This window comes from Polistes canadensis, unplaced genomic scaffold, assembly GCF_001313835.1.
Source record: "Polistes canadensis isolate GaletaPanama2010 unplaced genomic scaffold, ASM131383v1 scaffold_7, whole genome shotgun sequence".
Lineage (NCBI taxonomy): Eukaryota > Metazoa > Arthropoda > Insecta > Hymenoptera > Vespidae > Polistes > Polistes canadensis.
In genome coordinates, this window is record NW_014569554.1 from 46,990 (window position 1) to 70,576 (window position 23,587).

A 23,587-nucleotide genomic window follows, 5' to 3' on the forward strand; every position below is an offset into this window, starting at 1 on the left:
TTTATTCGATTATTTCATCTCGTTGCGAGCAAATCCGATAACTAAGGCATATATTATGTCTACACATGTACTTGACAATTATTAACAAATTAAAACGTTAATACAATTTCAATTGGAAATATAAAAAGAGAACAATTTCAATTTTACAATATAAAATAGCATAAGAATTAAAACAAAAATATGAGAATATTCTTTTATAATTGTTACAAAAAATATTACTAATCTAACAACTACTAAAATATATTTTTTTTAAATCCAAATCAATTAAATCTCGATACTCCAAGGAAACCTATTTATGCACAATATAAACAATATTCTACTTTTTCCACGTATGATTACTTTCATGACTCTTATCACTTATTTTTTTACTAAAGCATTCAACTTCTTAGTTACTGTATTTTACTAAACTTATACGTATTTTCTGTTGTTAATTATGTTTAATATTTCTAGGTGAAGTTATAAACCTGCAGTGCCATCTTGCGATCGGTTATCTAAAACACTTACAAAATTTCTCTTATTGTTAGATAATTTTAGCGGCAAATCTACAACTTGTATTATACGCTATACAAGAGTTAATGATGGTAACTTTACTGAAAAACTATGATACGAGAAATAAGACAATAATAAGCAATTTATTTTCTAAAGAAATATCAAAGCTTGATGTCAATATTTAACGCGAACTACTACATTACCAACACGTTCTACTTTATCGACTAATTTTTGGAATGCATACAACAAATGCGCATATTTACCGACAATCGGTATTAATGCAACTTCAAATTTCGCTTCAGTGAAATTACAGGAATTTTAGGAATAATCATGGAATACTAATCATAAAAAATATTTTTAAAGAAATATATTTTATAATTATCTATTTTATAAACAAGCGTTTAGTTGAAATATTAAAAAAGTATAGAAATTTAATATTTTACTATATTTTATCATTTAAGCATAAACATGGATATTAAAAAGATGTAGAAATAGATCCACAGTAGGAATATTGTACAACAATTATAATAATAAATGGACAAAAAAATAACGATCTTAAATATATAACCAAACCGTGAATATTTGGAATCGATAGAAACAGATAAACGATCTTTAGACTAACCTAAGAACGTCGACAGTTTTGCTTTTCCTTATGTGTGAAACGTGTAGAAATAGAATATTATTTATTTGGCAACTTGTGTATTATATTATATTTGTAACCATTGAACGGCAAGGCATATATTTGCATCTGAGCATACTTTAAATCTTCAAATTAAATACCATACCCAAAAATTGTTCGTAATGAATAGTGATAACACCATCCAAGTCTGTATCTAGCTGTCGAAAGGCTGCAGTTAATGTCTGTAAAAAGGTTGTTAACTTTTAATGATTTTATTTACACTTAACTAAACTTAAATCAAATTTCTTGTCAATAATTGATTTCTTACATGAAGAACGACGCAACACTGTATAAAATCATCAAAATATATAGTTCCTCTGCCAGCTCTGTCATATTTACGTATAAGATTATCTATCGTATGCTCTGACAAACGGTATCCAAAGTGTGTCAGAGCAGTTTTTAATTCATTACGATCAATATTACCGCTATTGTCACGATCAAACGATCTAAAGCAATTTTGCCAATCGGTAACATACTTCCAGAGTGCTCCAAATTCTTCAAAGCTAACAGTTCCTGTCTGATTTTTATCAAACATACCTGAAGAAGTAGGACTAGTTTTGTCAATATCAAACATACCTGTGTCAACAGAACAAATTCAAAGCTATAACGCTCTTATAACAAATGATCATGCAAAATATTAACTAAAACACCAAACATTTAATTGTATTATGCTTGTGTGTATGTACACGTAGATCAAATGTTTATCTAAGAACTACTTGCATGATCGTTTGTAGAGATCGTTTGCCAAGCTTACCGATCATTAAGCGAACCGTTTCCGGGTTAAAAGGTGTCCAGGTACCATTTGAGAGTGCTTGTTGTAATTCATCCGCAGTAATTGAACCAGAACAATCTTTATCCACCCTAGAAATGAAGTTATTATTAAGCTACCATGTCCTTAACTATTGCATTGAAAAACATAAAATTCTACCTATCGATTATGCTTGACAATCTTTACATTCGAATGGATTTCCAACCTATATTAATGAACTTTGATTTAATCGCTAATTATTAAAAACTATTAATTATTCGCGATCTATTTACTTAGAGAATATTATATAGTTACTTACCAATACGTTGTAAACGTATAATTACCTTCTAAACACATCCCACAAAAAGTCTCTGTTGGGCATCGGCGATACGAAAGACATTTCGACAATACACGCAACTTATCAAATTAATAATTATAACAGTTTGTACCAAAATTCCAAATTCGATAAAAACTTCAATACTGTTGACGATTTTATACTTTTTTAATATCCTACTGAAATATAAAAACACACACAAATGATATCATTCGTCTACGCTATTTTAACTAGCGTCGTCAACACTATGCCAAGTTTTTCCACGCCTCTTTCATTCCCACGTCATTCTTTCCACTGAATCCTTACTCATCGCGCATAACAATTATCCAATCGCGAATATTCCACCAAAGTATACATCTCTTGTGATTGGATGAGCTTAATTCTGATCATTGCTATTTGTGTATGTAGATTCCTATGACAAAAATATTGTGAAACAACATAAATAATTATTTCATTTGCAATTTATAATCTACTTTGATTGTGATTGATTTTTTGATTTAATTTTTACTAAAGAGAATATATGTAAACGGTTAACGTACGTAACCTCAATTTACTTTAAATGTCATAAAATACATCTAAATAAATGTCTAGAAAAAAGTCATTGTTTAGTATATGATAATATAATTATCACAATAGCATTAGGAAAAATCACTCTTTATTAGTACATTTTAAAAAATCGCAATGAATTCAGTTTCATGTTAGAGGCTATAGAAAACGCATGGAACCCAAACTCATTTTATCAGAAAATCAGGATGATTTCTGTTAATTCTGTTTACTATTATGAATTTTCCATGCTCCAATTTTGTACCTTAGCCAAATTAAAACTAAATCTTTTCCCATTTGTAGCCAACTCCAAAATGGGATTATTTTTGATCCTTCTATTTCTGTCCAATTGACTGCAATTTCGGTAACAGGAATATTAAAATGTTTAGCGATATAAAGCATTTCGACATCAAATGCCCAACGTTCAACGTGTAAAGTTTGAAATATGCTTCTCGCAGACTCTCTTGTTAGTAATTTAAAACCACATTGTGTATCTCTAATACCTCTTACACACAAGAACCAAACTAAAAAATGAAATGCGTGCATCAGAAATAGACGAAAGTAGGAACGTTTAGCAGTTTCTTCTTTTTCTAAGTGAGCTCTCGATCCACAAATGACAGCATGCGACAATGCTAATTCTTCTGGCTTAGATAAATAATCAACTGCAAGTTAGAGTTTACATAATAAATCAACTTTTAATGCTAAAGTTAAGGATAAATTTGCTATTTGAGATTGGATTTATTTTTACATGTATATCCAACTTACATCCTAGCGTGTTTCTTAAACTGTCATTTAATTTGTCTAGGTCAGCAAATCTAGTAGCACCATCTGCATCAGCGAACAACAAAGCGCTACCTCTGGAGCTCAGCATACCCTTTAAATAAAATCAATATTCTGCGATACAAGTAATATATACTTATCATACGCTTACTAAAAGGAACTACTTAATACTGACCAGCCTAATGGCACCACCCTTACCCCTATTTTTAACAAGAGCCAATACTCTCACGGTATCATATTTGGAAGCATAATGTTGAGCAACTTCTACAGTTTTGTCTGTACTTCCATCGCTAACTACTATTACCTCATAACTGTGACCAGATTGTTTTAATTTTTCCAAATATTCTAAACATTCGTCTAACATTGGTGGTACTAAACAATCAAATGTGATATAAAAATTAAATCATATTTTCTTCAAAAAGCTTTAACCGATTAGAATATAAAAGCAAATTATTTAGTTATTAAAAATATAGTCATATTACATCTTTCCTCTTCGTTATAGGCAGGTACTATAACGCTTAAATTAACACTCCAATCATTGTACAATGAAGGAAAATCTTGATATTCCTTTGTTTTGTGATCGAAAAAAACCTTTTCCTTTCCATCCCGCCATATTTTTGGATAAGGTTGCGTTGTTATATACAATATTAGACAGAACTAAAACATATACAATATGATCATATTGATATACAAAGTGCATTTATATGCATTTTCTCATAATACTGAGTATACGTAATATATAGATCTATAAAATTTAAGTTATATATTTTATTTATTTGTGATTTGTTTCATTTTATCAACGATCTGTATTATTAATAAAAAATAATGTATATTGTCAAAATGAGGGATATAATCACCAAACGTACCACGATGATAATACACGTAACAATTAACAAAATATATAAAAATAAATTCTCTATTAATTCCATGGCAGCATCGAGGAATAACTAATATCTACAATATATTATTATAAAAACAGAAAGTAATATTAAATAAATTCCATTCTAAAATTCCAATTTAATCTAAAGCTAGATAACGGAATACTCTGATCTGATTATATGTCCGAAGCAGCGGCATCGAGAAACACAATCAACGAATCACGGTTCGACTTTGCTGAGTGACATGCTGACCAATCACCGAGCAGCGATATTATAAACATAATATAATATAATAAATATAATTAATATTAAAAGTAGCACATATTAGCTAATTATGGTAAATATACTAATTGATGAATTTGTAAAAATATAATAAAAATGTTTTGATAGTTACTTATTTATGATATCTAATTGACTTGAATTGAGGGATTCATTATCAGTCAAGAAATCCCCTCCATAACGAATGAGTGTGTGTATAAAAATAAAGTATATATATAGTTAGCATATATGGTCAAATGGAGTAATGCGCATGGGTGCGTTCTCAGAGAAATGTTAAGCGTGATCCATGGAAGATCGTGGTAAAGAAGATTCAAGTGTCAGATTAATTAATTACTTACTTTGGACGTTGATCTTGTTTATTTTTTTATATATTGATATAGGCTGAAAAACAAGTAGAAGAAAAGTCTTAATAAATTTACACGTCGATGTTATATGTTATAAGCGTGCAATTAAAAGAAAATATAATTATATATAGTATGTGAAGGGAATAAGAGTTTTGATAACAATTGGAAATTGCCACTTCCGTAGTATTTATAGAATTTCTTCAATTTTTATCGATAAAGAGAATAAAATGGAAGATATATTTCAATGGTGTCGCGAAGGAAATGCTATGCAAGTTCGTGTTTGGTTGGACGACACTGAACATGACATGAATCAAGGGTAAATATAAATTTGCTATTTCCTTTTTTGGAAAAGTCTCACAAATGTTGTGGTTTCCGTATATAGTTTAGATTTCTTCTCACCAACTTCCCTATTTCATTTTTCATTAACGCGATGGTTAAGTACAAATAAACTTTAGATATATATAGTATTTTTTAATAGTTCTCCATATTAAATCTTATAAATTATATATATATGCATATATAATTATATTATTATTTACAATAATAATGCATGTATTAGATTGTTTTCATTAGAATTATCATTACCATAAATATGATTCATTGTTCTATGTATAGCGATGACCACGGATTTAGTCCACTTCACTGGTGTTGTAAAGAAGGCCATCTGAAATTGGCAGAATTGCTAGTTAGTAGAGGAGCACGCATTAATGCTACAAATAGAGGAGACGACACTCCGCTACATCTTGCTTCTGCGCATGGACATAAGGAAATTGTTCAGTTGGTAAAAAATAGATAGATTCAATCTCTAAAAAGGTCTTTACAATTAACAAAGTGTAGCACGAACATTAAAACATTTGTTTTAACAGTTATTGCGAAATAAAGCAGATGTAAATGTAACCAACGAACATGGAAATACCGCTCTTCATTATGCGTGTTTTTGGGGTGACCAAGCTGTTGCCGAAGAGTTAGTAGCTGCTGGTGCCTTAGTATCCATAGCTAACAAGGATGGTGATACTCCTCTTGATAAAGCTAGAGGACACTTGGCAAAAAGACTACATGGTAAGATTGATGAACCTGTCCTATATAAATCAGTCGTATTGAATCTACTGCTTCTATTTAATGTACTATTTCTGTTAGATATGGCAGTAGAATATGGACAAGATTTAAAAAAAATTCAATTTAAAGATCAAAGTTGGCTGGGATTAAAAACTAGGAGCAGTAAGTTGATTAATTTTGATGGAAGAATAAATAGAAAAGAAGAATTGAAATATTTGTATTATTTGTAGGAGATGCCACTTTATCCAGATACAAAGGTATCAACATGGCAGATCTTGCCTTGCATACTCATTTAGCGAGTACTCCAAGCGGAGAAACTTGGAGAGGGCGTTGGCAAAATAATGATATTGTAGCCAAAATTTTAAATATACGTGAATGCACAGCACGTATATCCAGAGATTTTAATGAAGAGTTTCCAAAACTCCGAATATTTTCTCATCCAAATGTTCTTCCGGTTCTTGGTTGTGTAAATCAACCGCCACAATTAGCGACAGTTTCACAATACATGGCTAGAGGAAGTTTGCATAGGCTCCTACATGGAGGTACTGGCGTTGTCGTTGATACGGCACGAGCACTTCGATTAGCCCTTGATGTGGCAAGAGCTATGGCCTTTCTTCATGGATTAGAAAGGCAAAATAGATGCAGGTTTCAACTTAACAGTAAACATATTATGGTACATAATAAATGTGCTATTGCCCTATTATATGTATATATATATATATATATATATATATATAATTATACGCATTTATTTAAACATATATGCTTTTGTAGATCGACGAAGATTTAACTGCTCGAGTAAATATGGCAGATTCGAAATTTTCTTTCCAAGAGGTTGGACGTATATACGAACCAGCCTGGATGTCTCCAGAAGCTCTTAGCAAAAGACCTGCCGATATCAATCTAGAAGCTAGCGATATGTGGAGCTTTGCTGTTCTTTTGTGGGAACTTGCTACGAGAGAAGTGCCTTTTGCTGATCTCTCTCCCATGGAATGTGGAATGAAGGTAAACGAAATCGAAATCGCCAACGCGATTATATATACATAGATATGTCTTGTTATTAATATATAACTCTGTTTATAGATAGCGTTGGAAGAATTGCGTGTTAGTATACCACCAGGTATTTCTCCGCATCTTGCCAAATTAATCAGAATTTGTATGAACGAAGACCCAGGGAAACGTCCCTCATTTGACATGGTCGTACCCATTCTTGATAAAATGAAACGCTAAAGTTACAGAAAATGCACAAAATTAATTCTCCAAGAAACATAATAATTTTACTTACACTTTTTACAATACACGTGCTTTTCGAAACAATATTGTTTCAAATTATTACAACTATAACACATTTTATATTGTTTTGTAGAAATTAAAACACTACCCGTGTCTCGAAAATGTAGCTATATCTTCTATATATAGTTGTATTGTTATTAAATGTATAATATATATAGATATATATATATATATATATAGGAGGACCGGAAAGTAATGTTGTTTGTAAACATTAAATTCAAACACGAATACACAATGACGTACACAATGAATTAACAAATGAAAACAAAATATTGGCATGCGCAGAAACGACATTACTTTTCGGTTTTCCTAATATAATATTTATGAGACATGTAATTAAAGTCTTGATAATGTTGAAGCGACTATAAATTGATATTTTAATACTTTGACTAGTGTTCATATTTTGCTAAAAAATCATCTCATTCAGTTTAAGTTAAAAAATTATTGTGTAATAATTCTTTGATTTATGTATTAAACTAGAAAAAAACGGTGAAAAAAATTTGTACGTTTCGTTATAAAATATTTTTCATTCTTGATTATGCAACGGTAAAACAATTTTATCTTATTTGTTTCCAGTGCCTTATCTCTAGATAAGTATATAAAAACTCGTATACACAATTATAGATTGTCTATAGTATTAGATAGCTTCGAACTAGCTTGATAAGTGCTGCAATACAATTAAAAAATGTCAGCTATAGTAAACGTACGTCAGGGAAAATTGAAGGGTTCTTTGTGCGAAAGTGTTTTAGGAACATCTTATTTTAGTTTCAAAGGAATACCTTTTGCCGCTCCTCCTCTTGGTCCATTAAGATTCAAGGTATTTAATTGTTCATCGTTTGTATTGTAATATCTGCCACGTAAGTTCTATTTTTCCATTATTGGTAGTCATTCTAAATGCAAGATAATGTTAAAAGACAATAAATTCACATTTTTGCTGATATGACAGCATATTTTCGGTAGCATTTAAATTCTTAATAACTAGCCTGAATTTCATTTTGAATGGGTTTTAGGATCCAGAACCTCCTGCTTCATGGACCGGTTTCAGAGATGCTGGAAATATCGAGGTGAATTGTTGTGTACAGCTGAATGAAATGTCGCCAAGCGATATTATCGGTAGCGAAGATTCTCTTTATCTCAACGTTTACACGACTTCAATGACTGGAAATAAAGCTGTTATAGTTTTTATCCATGGAGGTGGATTTGTTCAGGGTTCTGGCACTGATAAATTTAAAAGACCAGACTATTTTATGAACAAGGACATTGTTTTCGTGACTATCAATTATAGATTAGGAGTTTTAGGTACGAGACATTCTTACGTATTTCTTTATTTTCCATTTCATTGAAAAATAATTAAGATTGATAATTGAGAATAAATTAGAACGATTAATGTGTACAATTTCGTTCAATATTTGAAAAAGGATTTTTGAATTTGGATGACGAGGTCGCAGCTGGTAATCAAGGTTTAAAAGATCAAGTGGCAGCTTTAAAGTGGATCCAAGAAAATATCTCCCATTTCGGAGGAAATGCTAAGAATGTAACGATATTTGGAAATAGCGCTGGTGCAGCATGCGTTCATTTATTAACAATATCACCTATGGCAAAAGGTTATAAAATAAAAGTTTTCAATGCAATAATAACAGATATAAAAAATCAAATATAATAAATATAAATTGAAAACATTATTGTTTAAAATGTTTTTTTTAGTGAAGTTGTCTTGAATTAAAGTATGTTAAATAAAGTATTCAATTGTAGGTCTTTTTCACAAGGCTATATGTGCAAGCGGAGTAGCGACATGTCCTTGGAGCTTAGAATTGAGTAAACCAGAAAATTGCTTTAAACTTGCATCAATCCTTGGTTTCAAAGATTCGAAAGATCCTAAAGAAGTTGTTGAATTTCTTCGAACGGTTCCAGCTGCGCAACTTATAAAGGCTCAGTTCCAAATAACTACAGTATGTTTAGAACACGCCGTTACAATTAGTATTTAAATATATTAATGAAAGAAAAATCATGTTAATAGATGGAGAATGTCGAGAATTTACCGACCGGACCTGTTATGGATGCCAAATCAAAAAATCCATTTCTCCCTCGTCCGTTAAACGAACTCTTGAAAAACGATGCTGATATACCGATTATGATCGGATATACGAATAATGAATTTATAATGTTCTTAAAAAGTAAGTAGATTGTTGAAATTCTCATCTAATTTTCTATATCCATATTCTTTTCCATCGTGTTAAGACTTATGGGGATGACGAAATTTCTGTTGGTATTCACCAAAATCTTTCTCCATTCCTTTGGTTTAGATGATAGTGACGAGGGTTTAAAAAAAACAGACCAAAAACTGAATTATTATATTGAACAATTAGCAATCTCAAAGGAGCCAGAGAAAATTGATCGATTAGTAAAAGATGTGAGAAATTATTACTTTGGAAACGATAAACCAATAATCAAGGAAGCTATTCCATCTTTGATAAGTTTTATGAGCGATATATTTTTTTGTCATCCAACCAATAACATAGTTGATGATCGAAGAAAGAGAAATTGTGCACCGACATATTTATATAAATTTTCTTATGTTGGGAATGAAACGACAATTACTCAACTTTTAAGAGAAAGTAAAATACAGTCGGAAAACCTATGTTACTATCCAAAGGGTACATTTTACGTTATTTAAGGAAATATCTTTTTATTTTCTAATAATATTTCAAGTAATCTACAATATTTCATCTTTAGGAGCTTCTCACACCGACGAGTTATCTTATCTCTTTTATTTACCACTTTGCAAAGCTAAAAATCCTTTACCTCCAGCAAAAGGAACTAAAGATAGGGCTATGATCGAGCGACTTACGTATTTGTGGACTAATTTTGCCAAAACTGGGTAAAGTTTTTTCATTTACAATTTTTAGTCATGTGTTTGCTTACGGTTAGATACATATATAGATTGTATTTAATAATGTTCAATTATTTTTCTTTTAGGAATCCAACGTCATCTTTGAATGAATACGTTAATACTACCTGGACACCTGTAAGTAACGATACTCTTACATATTTGGAACTAAAAGATTTTATAAATTGTCCATTCAAAGATGAGTTAGCAGAAATGATTAAAAGAAACGCTTAAAAAATGAACAATAATTTAATGATATGGGATATGGTAATAAAATGTTAATATAATATTATTATTAATCATCTCTCGTTTACGAATATATTATATTATAGATTAATAGATATTTGCAAGCGATTTTCTTATATTTCTCTTTATCTTTACGCGATTTGTTATCCATATCGTTCGATATACATCGATCATTTATTGATTCTTTACGAAGAAATTGGAAAAAAAATATTTTTTAACACAGTCAATGCTTTTTCGGCTAAGTTTTCGGATGAAAATATAAAAAGAAATAATTTGATCTCACTAAGGAATATAAATCCGTTCGAGAAATTTAGAATAATTCGATTCATTGCGATGATAGAAAATTGTTGTTAAAAAATTGTTGATTCGTCGGTTATCACGATATAGATATAGATCACGTTTTATAATTAACACTATGCCGTCCGCACGTCGAATTTAGATTTTTTTGTGTCGCGCCGGTAGAACTGACACATCATTTGCACTTACACATTTGCATGGCACCAACATGGAGCCATCGGGACGTCATAGAGTTAAAATATTTAAAAGCAAAGATTTATTTGAAAAAAGAATAAATTCGTAGGAGCACGTCTTACCGTTAGACTGCCTTCGGCAAGATTGCGAACGAAAATAACTTTGGTAAACAATTGTCGTCGACCGTTGTCAAAATAAAAATACGATTATTCCTACTTTTATCCTCAATACGTATGTTTCCTTTTTTCTTCGAGATGTAAACACGCAAAAGCAGTAAAAGCTTCACCGTCTACCTGTAAACAAGTCGGATACGAGGAACGTCTGTTAAGAATATTATTTTCGTTTAATCCTTTTCCCTCGAGGCCTTATTAATATTTAAACGAATTTTTATTAACAATTTATTGTTTTTTCATTATTTAGCAGGCTTTTTCAAATCACAAGATCTGTTTAGCAATTTTGTTGTTGTTTCTTTTGAATCAGATAAAATGTGAAATTTTATCTAAATCAACGTTATTTAACAGAATGACAGCACTATAAACAGAATTTGATCGTCCGATTCGTTGGAAAATGATACGATAAGGCAAAATATCTCTGACTATAACAATACTCGTGTACATTTTATTTTTCACTAAGTATCTACACTAACATTATAGACACGATAGTTTTTCTATGATTCGGTCTTGTCGAAAAAACTGATTAACATTTGAACAAGATTCTTATTCTTATTAGATTTGTATTCGGTTATAATTGTATGCTTTCGCGTGTGAGTGAGCGATGAAATGAAAACAAAATTAAATACGGCGTCGCTGGTTTGTCGGAATAGAAAAAAACAAAACTAAAAAAGACTCCTTATTTATTCCAAAAAGCAAAGACTCGTTGTATCCTTTCGTTGTGCGGTTTACCAGTGGCCATCGTTGCTGCCGGATACGCGCGATGTACGATTTGAATTTGCGATGTTGGCGATGATTTTAAGCCCGCTGCTTCCTGTTCAAACATCTTTGCTCTACGACTAACGTTTCCCGTAGGCACAAATTTGTCTCGATTGCGAGCAACGATCATCCTTGCATCCTGATTTTCATTGGCATCTATCCGAACCAAACGAAAATATTACACAATTAGAAGGATTTACTTTCAGTTATGCGAGGAAAAGCAATGGATCGATTAAAAAGAAAGCAATAATTGTTAAAATAGCTACAGACCTTCGTGAACGCGATTAGTCTCAGGCGAAGCTTTAATTGGGCTACTTTGCGAGGTAGCCTCGGTACTCCCTGTATCATCTCTCAAAGATTTCGAACTACTCTCGCAGTCCGTTTCTTCTTCGATGATAGAAACGATTCCCAACTCGTCTAATTGCAACGACGAAGTCGCTAAATTCGTACTGCAATCGCCAATTCCGGAATCACGCGAGTCACCTCGAAAGACTCGTCGTTGATTTTCAGATCTATCGGATACGTAATCTCTATCGATTACGGATAATTTGCTCTCTACGCCAGTCCCTTCTCCTCCTTCTTCTCCTCCTTCTTCTTCTTCTTCTTCTTCTTCTTCTTCTTCTTCGTCTTTGTCTGCCTTGCCGTCCGATTCTTCTTGCAAAGGAATATTGACTTCCGTTTTGTAACAAAACGAATAGAGGCTACTCTTTCGTCGGGTTCCTACGAATTCGTCCGAATTTTCTTCTAGCTCGATCATCGTATCATTAGGATCGTTTCTTCTATCCGAATGTACAGATTTTTCATTTTTGTTAATTAGAAGGCTGTCCGTATTGTTGGTCGAATCGATCGTTTCCAAACACTCAGTTGTCGTCGTTGGACTTTTCCTACTGTTCGCCGAAAGAATTGCCATTCTTCCTAGCGCACGAATGGCATTTCCTGTTTTCTATTGGACAAACGAATGCGTGCACACACACGCGACACACATACAATACGCACACTCCTTGCGAATTTAATAGCACGAGAGGAAGAGATCAAGAAATATATTACGGTATTATAAAATAAATGAAATTTAAAAGCGATTTTAGCTCGCTCTTATGCACTCTATTACATTTCGCCAAGTTTCATTTCGTTTAATATTATATATTAACGTTACACGTGCATAAAAACAAGCTTGTTCTTTCTTCAATACAACGTGCACATGCTGGCAAACTTTTGAATTTAACGTATAGCAGTCTTTAAATTTCTGTGTAAAACATGTATTTTTGATGTCGTTAGAGTTGTCATTAAGGCAAAAATCAGAAAACATCGAACGTCGAATATAACGAGTAATATTTMCCTGCCACTTTCTGCGTACGATAAATTTCTTTAGCTTGTCTGTCGGTAATGCCACTCTACTCATATTTTCAGTATGTTGAACCATCCACGGATGTTCTAGACATTGGCTTGCTGACATACGCGATCTACGAAGTAATCGAATATCGAACATTGAAATATTATTTATGCTACTATTGCCGATATTAATACTTACTCTTTTCGCTTAACGAGCAAACCAGTGATAAAGTCTTTAGCATTATTAGAAATAGCATCGAAAGCTTCGTGATCTAGATCATAATCAGCTCTCGTTATGTTTGCGAAGGTCTCGGCATCGTTATCCCCCATAAACGGTGATAATCCGGTTAATCTGAATGAACAAAGATATTTTTTAATAGGGCAATGCTTTAGTCCAGATATATTAACTATATTTTGACTAAAAACTTACAGTACATAACAGATGACACCGACGCTCCACATATCCGATTCTGTCCCGATCGGTTCGTAACTTATAATTTCAGGTGGTATGAACTCCGGTGTACCGAACAAAACTCTGATCGGTGTATCTGGTTTAAGAGTTTGCGCTAATCCGAAATCGATAAGCTTGATTTGATGCGAAGTTCGCGTTCGACACATTATGTTTTCTGGCTGTAAAGGCAGCGAATAGACTTTTATTAGAAAACATTTCTTCCTCTTCGCAATCCCTTTAAATCAGACTCGATTTCTTTTTCTCTTACCTTTAGGTCCAAATGTACAACATTATTTTCGTGCATGTATTTGACCCCCTCGCAAATTTGTCTCATAAAAAGTATGCTATCCCGTTCGGTTAGAGTAAAATCATCTGCTACCACTCGCTCGAAAAGTTCACCACCTGAAATACTGTTCGTTGGAACAACGATAAACGATATTAATAAATATAAAGGAAACATAGAATTAACGAAAGCATGTATATAATACTTACTATTCGGTGATCATTATTGTTTCTCGAGGACCTTCGAACGCAGCTGCTAGAAGAAGAAGCTTCGGATGTCTGAGAATATTCATAATATTAATTTCCTCGCGAACTTGTTCACGATCTTTGCTTTTGATCGTTCGTACGAATTTCGCGGCGAAACTCGCATTCGAGGATTTTTCGATGACCCTTTTTACTACGCCATAGCGACCTTTACCTAGTTCCTCGAAGACGTCATATCTATCGACGAATAATTGCGAGTCTTCTGCATGAACCGTGCGAGCTTCGAAAGCTACTGAAAACTCTGGAAACAAATATTATGTAATGCAATTAATGACGTCGAGGAAGGTTTAAGTTTATTACCAACGATAAAACAAAATTCGAAAATATTGTATTTGAATATTTTTAATTACCTTCCTCTTCCTCCTTTTGTATAATCGTTTCTCCTTCTCGAGGTATTCTAATGAACTCGGATTCCACACTGGGTTCACCGACTCCATGTATATTTTCCCCTCTGATCCTGAAACGGTAGCTTTCACCAGCGACGATTGAATTCTTTGACGATGCAAGCACCGTGTGACTCAGAGAATGACAAGATTCATCGATAACCGTCCACGAGTTTTCATCTGCTCGATTCATCTCGATAGTATAACCGGTTACTGTGCAGCCACCGTCGTAAGCCGGTGAACTCCAGGTAATCGTTACCGAATTTTCTGAACTTGTAACGTTTGGAATGCCTGCCGGTGGATCCGGTGGTCCTATCGTTCAAATTACATCTTATTATCGAATTTTTTCGAATATCGCGCGAGTACCAATCACGATTAATATATCAGGAAACACCCAACTTTATTTGTTAATCAAAGCTTTAATGAAATGTTAAGAAATTTTAAGAAATGTTTTACAAATTATATGTTATTTTTGATTGATATTATATGCTATGTTGTAACAGCGATATAAACGTGTCGTATATTACCCAATTCCATCGTCTTAATGTCTTCGTAAATGAAAAATATTGAACTTGAAACGATATCGATGTGCTATTCAGTCAAAATAAAGTAAGCAAAGTCGAAGAACACGTTCCATTATGTCGAAGCGATAAATATTGACTGATCTAGTAGAGAGAGGGAGAGAGAGAGAGAGAGAGAGCAGTATACGAGCGTTCGGTGCAAATGGACGTCTACTGAGACGTCTTTTGAGGAAAAAAGAAGGTTTTACGAGAGAGGGAAGAGGAAGAGGAAGAGGAAGAGGAAGAGAGAGAGAGAGAGAAGCAGAGCGGTGAGTGGTGTAACTTCGTGTTGAAAATGGTAGAGGAATAATTGCGAGACTCGTCACGTGAGATTGTCGTCCGCCTTGTACGCGAGAAAAGGAACTAGACCGTGTAAAGCGAGTCTATTTCAACTTTTCCCTAATCGAATCCTTCGCTCCCTATGGTCTAACCAATTTTTTCCCGTTGGTCTAAACAAATCTTTGACGTAATATTTCCGAGAACATTTGTAAAAAGAAGGAATCGGAATATACGTACGCGTGTCTTCTTCAAGTCATAAACGATTGATCCTCCAATTAAATTCATAGTTTGCCAGGCGTGAGAGATTGTCTAAATACCTTTATTTAAATAAACACACACGAATTTTGTAACAATGTGTGAGTTAATGATGTCGATACGATATGCCAATTAAGTAGGAATGATGTAAGACGGTTTCTTTCGTCGTAAACATTTGTTCTCGAGTATTTACAGAGCAGACGTAAAAATCTTGCTTGATAACAATCGTTCCGTACATATGTGCATACGTAGAGATTCAAATTTAATTAGAATTTCGATCTGGATTACGTCTTTCTTTGAATTACAAATCTTAAGATTTGTTTGTTTGAATGGTCACTTCAAATTCGAAACACGAGAAATCGAAACGTTAGATCGACAGCGTGGAATTTTGTACGTTTACCTTATAGTTAGAAGCAATTCCTTTTTTTCATCTCTATAGGTATGAATACATACTATATATAGATACTTGCCTTCAACAGCGAGACTAAAAAATTGTCGATTTCTCGCTAATAAGTTTTCCACCGACACTTCATATTTTCCAGCATGATCCGCCGTTATATTATCCAACGTTAAATAAGAGACACCAGCACCGTAAGTAATTTGAATTTTCTCCTCGGATTTTAATTCTCGACCCTTGAACAATAAACAAAAATGTTGATAAGATTTAGGATATTTGTACAATAATGAATGAACATTTATTTTGTATACTTGGTACTCTATACTTGCTTCCCACCCAGTACGCGTTGCTATCGGAACAGAAATTGGTTCTCTACTACGATCATTTTACAGGGAGTGTTAAATGAAACCGAGTGGAAGAAGTGCGATAAGGATCTAAAAAAATGCGTTCTCAAGGTTTAGGAAGCACGCATGTTTTGTCAACGATCGCAAGAATACTGTTTCGAGCTCCGAACGTCGCGTCGCGTCGGTTTCTATAACAAAATGTGAGAGAAGGGGATCTCGAATATCGTTTGCCGTAAGGTGACCGAGTCTTTAATAATCATTTCATAAGGTCATTGACACAGTTATTCATAAATTCCAATTAAAATAAATAAGTCAAATAAAACGGCAGAGGAAAGTTTGTATATATGTAGGTATGTATTATGTGTGAGTGCACTTATGAAACATATTGTTACTTACCGCACGGAACCATTTAACTAAGGGCTCGGGATCGCCACGGTAGGTAATATCGAGCACGAGCTTGTTACCTCTGAAAACTGTTACATCGTTAGGCGCATTCACGATCGTAGCTGCTACAAATTTGTCCAATTGATTGGACGATTCGTCATCATCTTTGATATATTCCTTGTCCGGACTTGACGTTAATAGAGATCGTTCCGTGCACATAGATGGTATTAAATCTATTGCATCAGATTCGTTTTTCTGCTTATTCGAGAGATTGCTTCGATCCGTTGGAAGAAGTACATTTTTCTTCTTCGGTAATGGAGAAAGTTCTTTAGGACTGGATACTTTCTTTCTTAAAGGAAGCGAAGACGATCTTGCGCGTTGAAATTTGTTGTCCTCTTGTTGACAGGATGCGTTCGTCGAAAGAATATGTCGTTCTTTTATAGATTTTCTACAAGAGCTCGAAAGGGGCGTACGACGAAACGACGTTGACGGCGACGGCAACGGTGACGGGGATTTTTCACGATTATGAGCCATCGTCCGTTCTTTCTTCGAATTTGAAATTGTGCAATTTTCGAATGTACACGAGCCTCGGTTCAATTGCAATTCCGTTGTACAGCAGATCGATGGACCATTGCCCAGGACGGAAGCCGTACAACGAATTTCACCCGCGTCTCGTGAACAGACCTCGTGTACTTTCAAAATGCAGACATTTCCGTCTTTCTCGACCTATGTAATATCGATCTTGTATAATAATTGTCTCGTTTCGACTATTGATCAATACACATACCTTGCATCTAGCATTATCCCTAACGTCTTTTCCATTAATAGTCCAGAAGAAGTCCATCGGCTTCTCGCACTGTACTCGTACACAGAAACACGCGGTCTCGCCTTTCGCGACGATTCGAGTTAGCGGCGTTTTGCTAAATCGTGGCGCGAGATTTCGAATAGTCTTATAATCTGTCCAATAATTAAACGAAATATCCTTGAATATAAAATAATGCATAGAGATAGGTATAGCTGAAAAGAGCGAATATTCGAATACCTTGGACGGCAAGGAGACCGCTACAAGAAATTTCACCAAATTCATTTCGAACGATGCATGCATATTCTCCAGCGTTTTCTGGATGGACATCGGAGAGTCTAAGGACGATTCCACCATCGTTATATAAAACGTAATGATGGCAGTCACCGTCGGGAATTTCGCGTTTATCTTTTAACCAATGGATCGAGAATGGGGGAGTGCCTGGAAGAATAAATCTATTATTCGAAATGAAAATAAAAAAAGAAAAGAGAGAAAGGCCGAATGGTATTATTAAAAGGATATTATGTTTACCAGTAAGTCTAGTACGAAGTTCGAAAGAATTTCCTTCCATAACGATCGATTCTTTGGGAAGAGATTGCAGGAATTTAGGCGATTCTTTGTCCAAGGTCGAAGAGTCGTTTGGGTCAAGTACAGTTACCTGTAAACGTCGATAAGTCGAAGAAGAGAAAGTAGGAGGAAAAAGAAAGTCATTTTTAGAAGTCTATAATATTCACCTGACAGGTGTTTCTCGCAGAGCCAAGGACGTTAGTTGCCACGCAACTGTACTCGCCTGCGTCGCTAGCTTTTACTTTAGAAATTTCGATCTTTGCAATTTTCCCGTCAAAGTGTCTTTTTATTCTATTTGAACGGGTCAAAGGTCGTCCATTCCTAAAATACGAACGAACAAAGAAGCGTTTTGTCTCGACAACGATGTCTAAAGAGTAGTTCGTGTATTACCTGTACCACGTCGGCGTCGGACTAGGAGTTCCTCTTAGGCCGCATTGCAGTCGAAGACGACCGTCCGTTCTAGTAGTTGTGTCGAGAAGATTTCGAGAAAAATAAGGATAAGTTCTCGGGGAGGCACTTCTAGTTCTTATTGTTCGCCCTAAAGATCCATGCCGACCTTTCCAAATGATTGCATTATTTATTAAATACTTGCGAATACAATGAATATAAGTTGTATTATCGTTGCTTACTTATCACTTCGAGTCGTGCGCTAGCCTCGATTCTACCAAAATCGTTTTCCAAACGAACTCTGTAAAGTCCAGCATCCTCTTGGGTGACCTCGCCGATTTCCAGGATCTTTACGTCGTCTTTTTCCACGATAGAAATTCTCGTGGTCGGGGTGACAACGATTCCGTTCTTATCCCATTTCAACCAGGGCGTCGGATGACCAACAACCGCGCATTGGAAACGCACGGTTTCGCCTTCTTCGACCACTCGATTGTGCGGTACGGAATAAAATTTCGGTGGACTGAATTTTGTTCGTTTTATCGTCGAACCGCATCGCGGTGGAAGTTGAGGAGACCTTAGCTCGCGGCCATCTAAATCGAAGGAAAATGATCTCATCCATTGCTCCAGAAGATTTCAATGAAAAATACGGTTTCTTAGGTATAACTTACGAGAAACCGCAGGAGACAAACTTCTGATAGGCGTCGATCGTGGAGTCGATCGTGGCGTTGATCCTGCCGATAGTAGGCCAACCGGTCGCGTTAATCTTTCGCTTAGTACGTTTTCTTTCCCTTCGGGTACTGCGAATCGAAGAAGAATTCAAACCTATTATATCCAAATTGATAGGAAAATCAATTTAATAAGATTCGATTATACCATCGACAACTATGCAAGCCGACGTGAATGCTTTTCCAAGTTCGTTGTAAGCGACGCACGTGTACTCTCCCTCGTCCTCGGGATAAACGTGTTGGATGCTCAGTCGTGCTACTTCGCCATCGAATTCACTTGTAAAATCGTTTCCCATGGTTATTATCTAAAAGTAACCAATAACTTTGCCTATTGTGCTATCCACTTTGCTAATATTATTTGAACAAATAGATAGGAAAATGAAGAAAGCGCCAGCGTTACCTTTCCACCCTTTTCCCAGCGAACGTTAGGTTGTTCTGGTGTGGCAAGAAATTTACACTCCAAAGTTACAGCGTCGCCGTCGCAACATCTTATATCTCGGAGTTCCCTTGTTACCATGGGCAAGGTGAGTACCTTCCTGCAGAAGAGGAACACGAACGTCAAAATTTCAATAAAATGTAGATAATATATTTCCAAAGAGTGTAGACATTTTGTAAATACGAAAAAATAGATGTACTTTCATATGCTTAACAACTCGATACTGACCCGTGCGTAATCGCCGATTTTTTCATCGTCGTTTCTTTACCCTGACCTAAAAAGAAAATGTAAATTCGTCTAATTATAATATGCGATTATATAAAAAGTATAACACATCGTGTTAATAACGATTAAGTGATTTTAATTAATAGCAAGTTTGAATATAAAAAATATTTAGGGAAATGTAGAATGTGTCTAACCTTTAGCATAGATCTGCAAAGAGATTACGGCTTTCGCTTCTCCATGACAATTTCGAGCAATGACCGAATACGTTCCGGTAAAGTCGAGTTTCGCGTAAGGTATTTCCAATCTGTATTGAGGACCTTTACCCACCAGCCGAAAATGAGGCGCGTCTCTATAGTAATCGGGCTGCAATTAGTTAAAAAAAAAAAAAAAGTAATCGATTATTTGAGAGGTTCGAAGATGAGATTGGGTTTCGCTGGTTCGCATATATAAATATGTAGGCACGTCGCACGTCGCTCGCATGTTAACGAAAAAGAGAAGCGAGACGCCTGACCTCGACCTAGATACCAACGCGTTTCCGCGATTCCCACGCCTACGTTGAAAAAGAAGCAACGTGTTTTAATAGCGACTCCTTTTTGTAAACGTTTCGTATTATAGGAATATAGGACGTGTACGAGTACCACCGCGGTACGTCGTATCGTTCGCGTACATTTAGATGGCCTATAGTTGTCACTTTTTTAAAGCTACACGGGGTTCAAACTCAGCGTGAGATGTTTCAAGAGAGGACGAACAAGAAAAAGATTGAGAAAAAGAGACGACAGTAGTATTCTCGTTGAAACTCTAGCCCATATAGGGAGCGAAAGTCGATCGAATCGTTCGAGACTGATCTTGTTATGCGTATGACAGACACAAGTGCCAACAACTGAATATTTATATTTTTTGTCCTATTAATAATTATCTTCCTTTCCATCTCTATCAATTGCGAACGCATGAAATAGTTCATACGTAGATCCTTCTTTCAAATATTTTAGACGATCAAAATAAAAGAGAAAAGGCATCAATGCGTCGATGTTATTTCGTAAGGAAAAGTGTATCGATCAATCGTATCTCATTGCGATAAATGAAGTTTTCAAGTTTTCTAACGCGAGCTGATTCTTGACATAATGGACCTTCCGAGACCCATCCGTCTTTCACCTGTCTATCGTGCACCAACGCGACGCTTCGCCTACGATGAAATTTATGCGGACGACACTTCCCGTTACGGAAGAGGGACGCCATAAACTGGTTAGTGCAAGGACATTCTATAGAGCATTAAAAACAGGTATATCGGTGCAATAGATCGAAACTTTGCTTCACCTTCCTATTACCTTTCGACGATTTTCTCCCACAGGGGTGGCTATATCGTACAATTTCCAATAGTAATTAGTCATTTCAAATACATTTTCCAATAGTAATAGTTGATAAGAATGGGGAGATTTGAAGAAAGGAGTTTGTTGAAACGTTTGCAGCATTAACATAGTCGTTAGCTAAAAAGGAGTGCTCGTTGAACGTATGTATGTATTTGGTGGCTTGGCTTGATGCTTCGCACGTTCGCGCAGTTACTACGCGAAAGATTAACTCGCGAGACTCGGCCAAGTTTTCCTCGGAGTAAATAGATTCGTTTTCGTTGGAGGAATATCCTTAAGAGAACCGATGAAAAGCCCTGAGAATGAGAATGACTCATTACGACTGGGAACTTGTCCTGACGTACGACAATAATCCATTGCTCTTCAACTTCTAATCGAAAAGAGAGAAAGAGAATAGAAATATAATGGAATTAATCGTCATCGAGACAATTGTTCCAGAGTTCTGACTCTGTCAATGAGAGTCTATGCAGATTTTCAGGGATGGTAACTGGTATTATATAGTATTATATTTATTTATGTGCCTATACATACGTGCTTTTGAAATAAGAAAGTCAGTCATTTCGAAGCTGCACATGCACGTCGGCTGAGATTTATTGCTCACATTTGTTTATACGAAATTCCATATGGGAAAGCATCGTTCTTCCGGAATGAAATAACGTCTGGCTTATTTCTACTCACTTTTCTCACTGTTCGAATGACAAAGAATGCGCTTCTGTGCGATAGAGACAAATAAATAGTTAAATATATAGTCGGTCGTACGACGATGAGGAGAACGACGATCGACAGAAGGCTATTCATTCGCCAAAGTTACACACCGACTGTTTTACCGTTCGTACTTCGCGGGTACCGATCCATCGGCGAAGAAAGCCAAGTTGGTCGACGAAAAGTGGGGACGACGCCTTCTAGGTAAGTAAGTAAGTAAGTACTTGCACTCTTCTCGATTATGCAAATATTCGTTTGACGTAAATACTTAGAGGCAGCATCGTTTTCTTCCTTTCCCTTCGGTTCTTCTTTTCCGCTCGACGATTCGCAATATTTTGATCGTCTCAACGGAACGACGTCGACGCGAACGTTACCATGAAAATGATTATACCTATACCTAGGTCCTACGTCACGGATAATACTTTCGATATGCCTAATTTGTATTCCCCTTGACTTTTTATTAACGTTAACGCCCACGCCTAAGTCCATTTGTGTATCTCTTTGCTGAGGGGAAATGAAATTTCGTCGTAAAAGGATTTCGAACGACGACGAATGCACGACGTTTCGATTACACTCGAATCGTTCCATCATTCTTTTGATATTCGTCAAAGGACCACTTTTTGGCAGTTGGCATTTCTTTCTCTTTCTCCGTTCCATCTTTGGGCCCCTCGTTTAATCTCGCGTAGCACGTACTGTTACCTTTTAAAGAGGTGACGCGAAATAAATGCCGTTTCCCCCGACGCATATAATACCTGACTCGCTATGGGCATAATGCGGTATGTAACACTATCATTTCTTTCTTGCTACCACCTTGACCTACATCGTGACCGAAGCAGCATTAGGGACACGTCATTTTCTGGAATTGCACAATGAACTTTGCAACTTCTTCAACGTACTTGCCCCCGTCCAACTTGCAAGTTCGGATCATTTAATTAGCTTTCTTTCGATGCTCTCTCCCTTTTCTAACGTATGCCTAGATATGAAATATCAATAAAGTAGTAATTACCTTTAGGAAGTCACGCAACCAGATAACTTCCGGTTTAGGATCGCCAACGACCTCGCAAAGTATAATGACCGTGTCTCCTTCGAGAGCTTCGGTTGATAAAGGTTTCGTGACAAATAGGGGTTCCTTTGAATATCTGCGAAATGATGCGAGATAGGGATAATAGGTTTTTTCCGAATTCTCACGGAATAAGGATTTTTTGTCGATATACGCACGGAACATCGGGAGAAGCTATCGTCACCGTTGGCAATCCTTCGGAAAGAGATTGCACCTGTTCGTCGTTTGGTTCATCGGATTCGACGATAACGTTGACCCGCGTGGATGTCTCAGCTCGGCCAACTTCATTGATCGCGGTACAACTGTAAACACCGGCATCCCTGCTGCTAACTTTTGCCAAAGATAATTCGACGGTACCGTCGTGGCTTAAAGTCATGATAGTCCTTCTGCTAGGTCGTAGACGCAACCCGTCGCGATGCCTGATCAAATCAAAAC

General features: G+C 35.4%; 5 protein-coding genes across 6 annotated transcripts in view; 2 read left to right on the plus strand and 3 right to left on the minus strand.

Annotated features, from left to right (window-relative positions):
• Positions 1 to 918: 918 nt before the first annotated feature.
• Positions 919 to 2,594, minus strand: LOC106790601 (programmed cell death protein 6). Of its 2 annotated transcripts, none has more exons than XM_014755632.1 (4): positions 2,261 to 2,594; positions 1,923 to 2,029; positions 1,437 to 1,705; positions 919 to 1,350 (listed from the first exon to the last, which is right to left on the minus strand). In XM_014755632.1, exons 1-4 carry the CDS (start codon positions 2,314 to 2,316, stop codon positions 1,249 to 1,251), a joined length of 534 nt encoding a protein of 177 aa, XP_014611118.1. In that variant the 5' UTR covers positions 2,317 to 2,594; the 3' UTR covers positions 919 to 1,248. The 2 variants fall into 2 exon arrangements, with proteins under 2 accessions (XP_014611118.1, XP_014611107.1); XM_014755621.1 differs by having other exon boundaries at positions 1,437 to 1,744.
• Positions 2,595 to 2,887: 293 nt separating this feature from the next.
• LOC106790592 (dolichyl-phosphate beta-glucosyltransferase) lies at positions 2,888 to 4,721 on the minus strand. The gene is made up of 5 exons (XM_014755608.1): positions 4,440 to 4,721; positions 4,056 to 4,230; positions 3,749 to 3,945; positions 3,559 to 3,667; positions 2,888 to 3,455 (listed from the first exon to the last, which is right to left on the minus strand). The coding sequence occupies exons 1-5, from the start codon at positions 4,500 to 4,502 to the stop codon at positions 3,013 to 3,015; spliced, it is 987 nt and encodes a 328-aa protein (XP_014611094.1). The 5' UTR covers positions 4,503 to 4,721; the 3' UTR covers positions 2,888 to 3,012.
• Positions 4,722 to 4,975: 254 nt separating this feature from the next.
• On the plus strand, positions 4,976 to 7,447 carry LOC106790583 (integrin-linked protein kinase homolog pat-4). Its single transcript, XM_014755597.1, has 7 exons — positions 4,976 to 5,390; positions 5,690 to 5,855; positions 5,941 to 6,133; positions 6,212 to 6,292; positions 6,361 to 6,803; positions 6,905 to 7,135; positions 7,214 to 7,447. The coding sequence occupies exons 1-7, from the start codon at positions 5,302 to 5,304 to the stop codon at positions 7,358 to 7,360; spliced, it is 1,350 nt and encodes a 449-aa protein (XP_014611083.1). The 5' UTR covers positions 4,976 to 5,301; the 3' UTR covers positions 7,361 to 7,447.
• A 559-nt stretch (positions 7,448 to 8,006) lies between these two features.
• On the plus strand, positions 8,007 to 11,252 carry LOC106790081 (esterase E4-like). Its single transcript, XM_014754759.1, has 8 exons — positions 8,007 to 8,240; positions 8,434 to 8,722; positions 8,842 to 9,027; positions 9,176 to 9,372; positions 9,441 to 9,597; positions 9,727 to 10,077; positions 10,157 to 10,301; positions 10,400 to 11,252. The coding sequence occupies exons 1-8, from the start codon at positions 8,109 to 8,111 to the stop codon at positions 10,542 to 10,544; spliced, it is 1,602 nt and encodes a 533-aa protein (XP_014610245.1). The 5' UTR covers positions 8,007 to 8,108; the 3' UTR covers positions 10,545 to 11,252.
• A 365-nt stretch (positions 11,253 to 11,617) lies between these two features.
• Positions 11,618 to 23,587, minus strand: part of LOC106789849 — a 37,523-nt gene continuing 25,553 nt past the window's right edge. The window contains exons 26-48 of the mRNA XM_014754374.1: positions 23,311 to 23,571; positions 23,099 to 23,231; positions 20,221 to 20,389; positions 20,030 to 20,075; positions 19,766 to 19,901; positions 19,514 to 19,670; positions 19,309 to 19,437; positions 18,883 to 19,230; positions 18,644 to 18,809; positions 18,421 to 18,574; positions 18,218 to 18,344; positions 17,927 to 18,127; positions 17,672 to 17,841; positions 16,897 to 17,610; positions 16,230 to 16,392; positions 14,633 to 14,977; positions 14,229 to 14,523; positions 14,005 to 14,146; positions 13,716 to 13,915; positions 13,485 to 13,637; positions 13,295 to 13,416; positions 12,227 to 12,901; positions 11,618 to 12,112 (exon numbers count right to left, since the gene is read on the minus strand). Of these exons, the coding sequence (XP_014609860.1) occupies positions 11,877 to 12,112; positions 12,227 to 12,901; positions 13,295 to 13,416; positions 13,485 to 13,637; positions 13,716 to 13,915; positions 14,005 to 14,146; positions 14,229 to 14,523; positions 14,633 to 14,977; positions 16,230 to 16,392; positions 16,897 to 17,610; positions 17,672 to 17,841; positions 17,927 to 18,127; positions 18,218 to 18,344; positions 18,421 to 18,574; positions 18,644 to 18,809; positions 18,883 to 19,230; positions 19,309 to 19,437; positions 19,514 to 19,670; positions 19,766 to 19,901; positions 20,030 to 20,075; positions 20,221 to 20,389; positions 23,099 to 23,231; positions 23,311 to 23,571 (5,242 nt within the window). The 3' untranslated portion in view covers positions 11,618 to 11,876. The remainder of the gene's footprint in view (positions 12,113 to 12,226; positions 12,902 to 13,294; positions 13,417 to 13,484; positions 13,638 to 13,715; positions 13,916 to 14,004; positions 14,147 to 14,228; positions 14,524 to 14,632; positions 14,978 to 16,229; positions 16,393 to 16,896; positions 17,611 to 17,671; positions 17,842 to 17,926; positions 18,128 to 18,217; positions 18,345 to 18,420; positions 18,575 to 18,643; positions 18,810 to 18,882; positions 19,231 to 19,308; positions 19,438 to 19,513; positions 19,671 to 19,765; positions 19,902 to 20,029; positions 20,076 to 20,220; positions 20,390 to 23,098; positions 23,232 to 23,310; positions 23,572 to 23,587) is intronic.

Excerpts from the sequence above, each read along its gene's own strand:
- LOC106790601 (XM_014755621.1), bottom strand. The coding sequence starts at position 2,316 with ATGTCTTTCGTATCGCCGATGCCCAACAGAGACTTTTTGTGGGATGTG. Across the intron at positions 2,030-2,260 it reads TTGTGGGATGTGTTTAGAAG|GGTGGATAAAGATTGTTCTG; the intron begins GTAATTATACGT and ends CTTCATTTCTAG. Across the intron at positions 1,745-1,922 it reads AACGGTTCGCTTAATGATCG|GTATGTTTGATATTGACAAA; the intron begins GTAAGCTTGGCA and ends CTGTTGACACAG.
- LOC106790081 (XM_014754759.1), top strand. The coding sequence starts at position 8,109 with ATGTCAGCTATAGTAAACGTACGTCAGGGAAAATTGAAGGGTTCTTTG. Across the intron at positions 9,373-9,440 it reads CTCAGTTCCAAATAACTACA|ATGGAGAATGTCGAGAATTT; the intron begins GTATGTTTAGAA and ends TCATGTTAATAG. Across the intron at positions 10,302-10,399 it reads ACTAATTTTGCCAAAACTGG|GAATCCAACGTCATCTTTGA; the intron begins GTAAAGTTTTTT and ends TTTTTCTTTTAG.
- LOC106790583 (XM_014755597.1), top strand. The coding sequence starts at position 5,302 with ATGGAAGATATATTTCAATGGTGTCGCGAAGGAAATGCTATGCAAGTT. Across the intron at positions 6,134-6,211 it reads CTTGGCAAAAAGACTACATG|ATATGGCAGTAGAATATGGA; the intron begins GTAAGATTGATG and ends TATTTCTGTTAG. Across the intron at positions 6,293-6,360 it reads GGGATTAAAAACTAGGAGCA|GAGATGCCACTTTATCCAGA; the intron begins GTAAGTTGATTA and ends TATTATTTGTAG.
- LOC106790592 (XM_014755608.1), bottom strand. The coding sequence starts at position 4,502 with ATGGAATTAATAGAGAATTTATTTTTATATATTTTGTTAATTGTTACG. Across the intron at positions 3,946-4,055 it reads CTATAACGAAGAGGAAAGAT|TACCACCAATGTTAGACGAA; the intron begins GTAATATGACTA and ends TTGATTGTTTAG. Across the intron at positions 3,456-3,558 it reads TTTAAGAAACACGCTAGGAT|TTGATTATTTATCTAAGCCA; the intron begins GTAAGTTGGATA and ends TCTAACTTGCAG.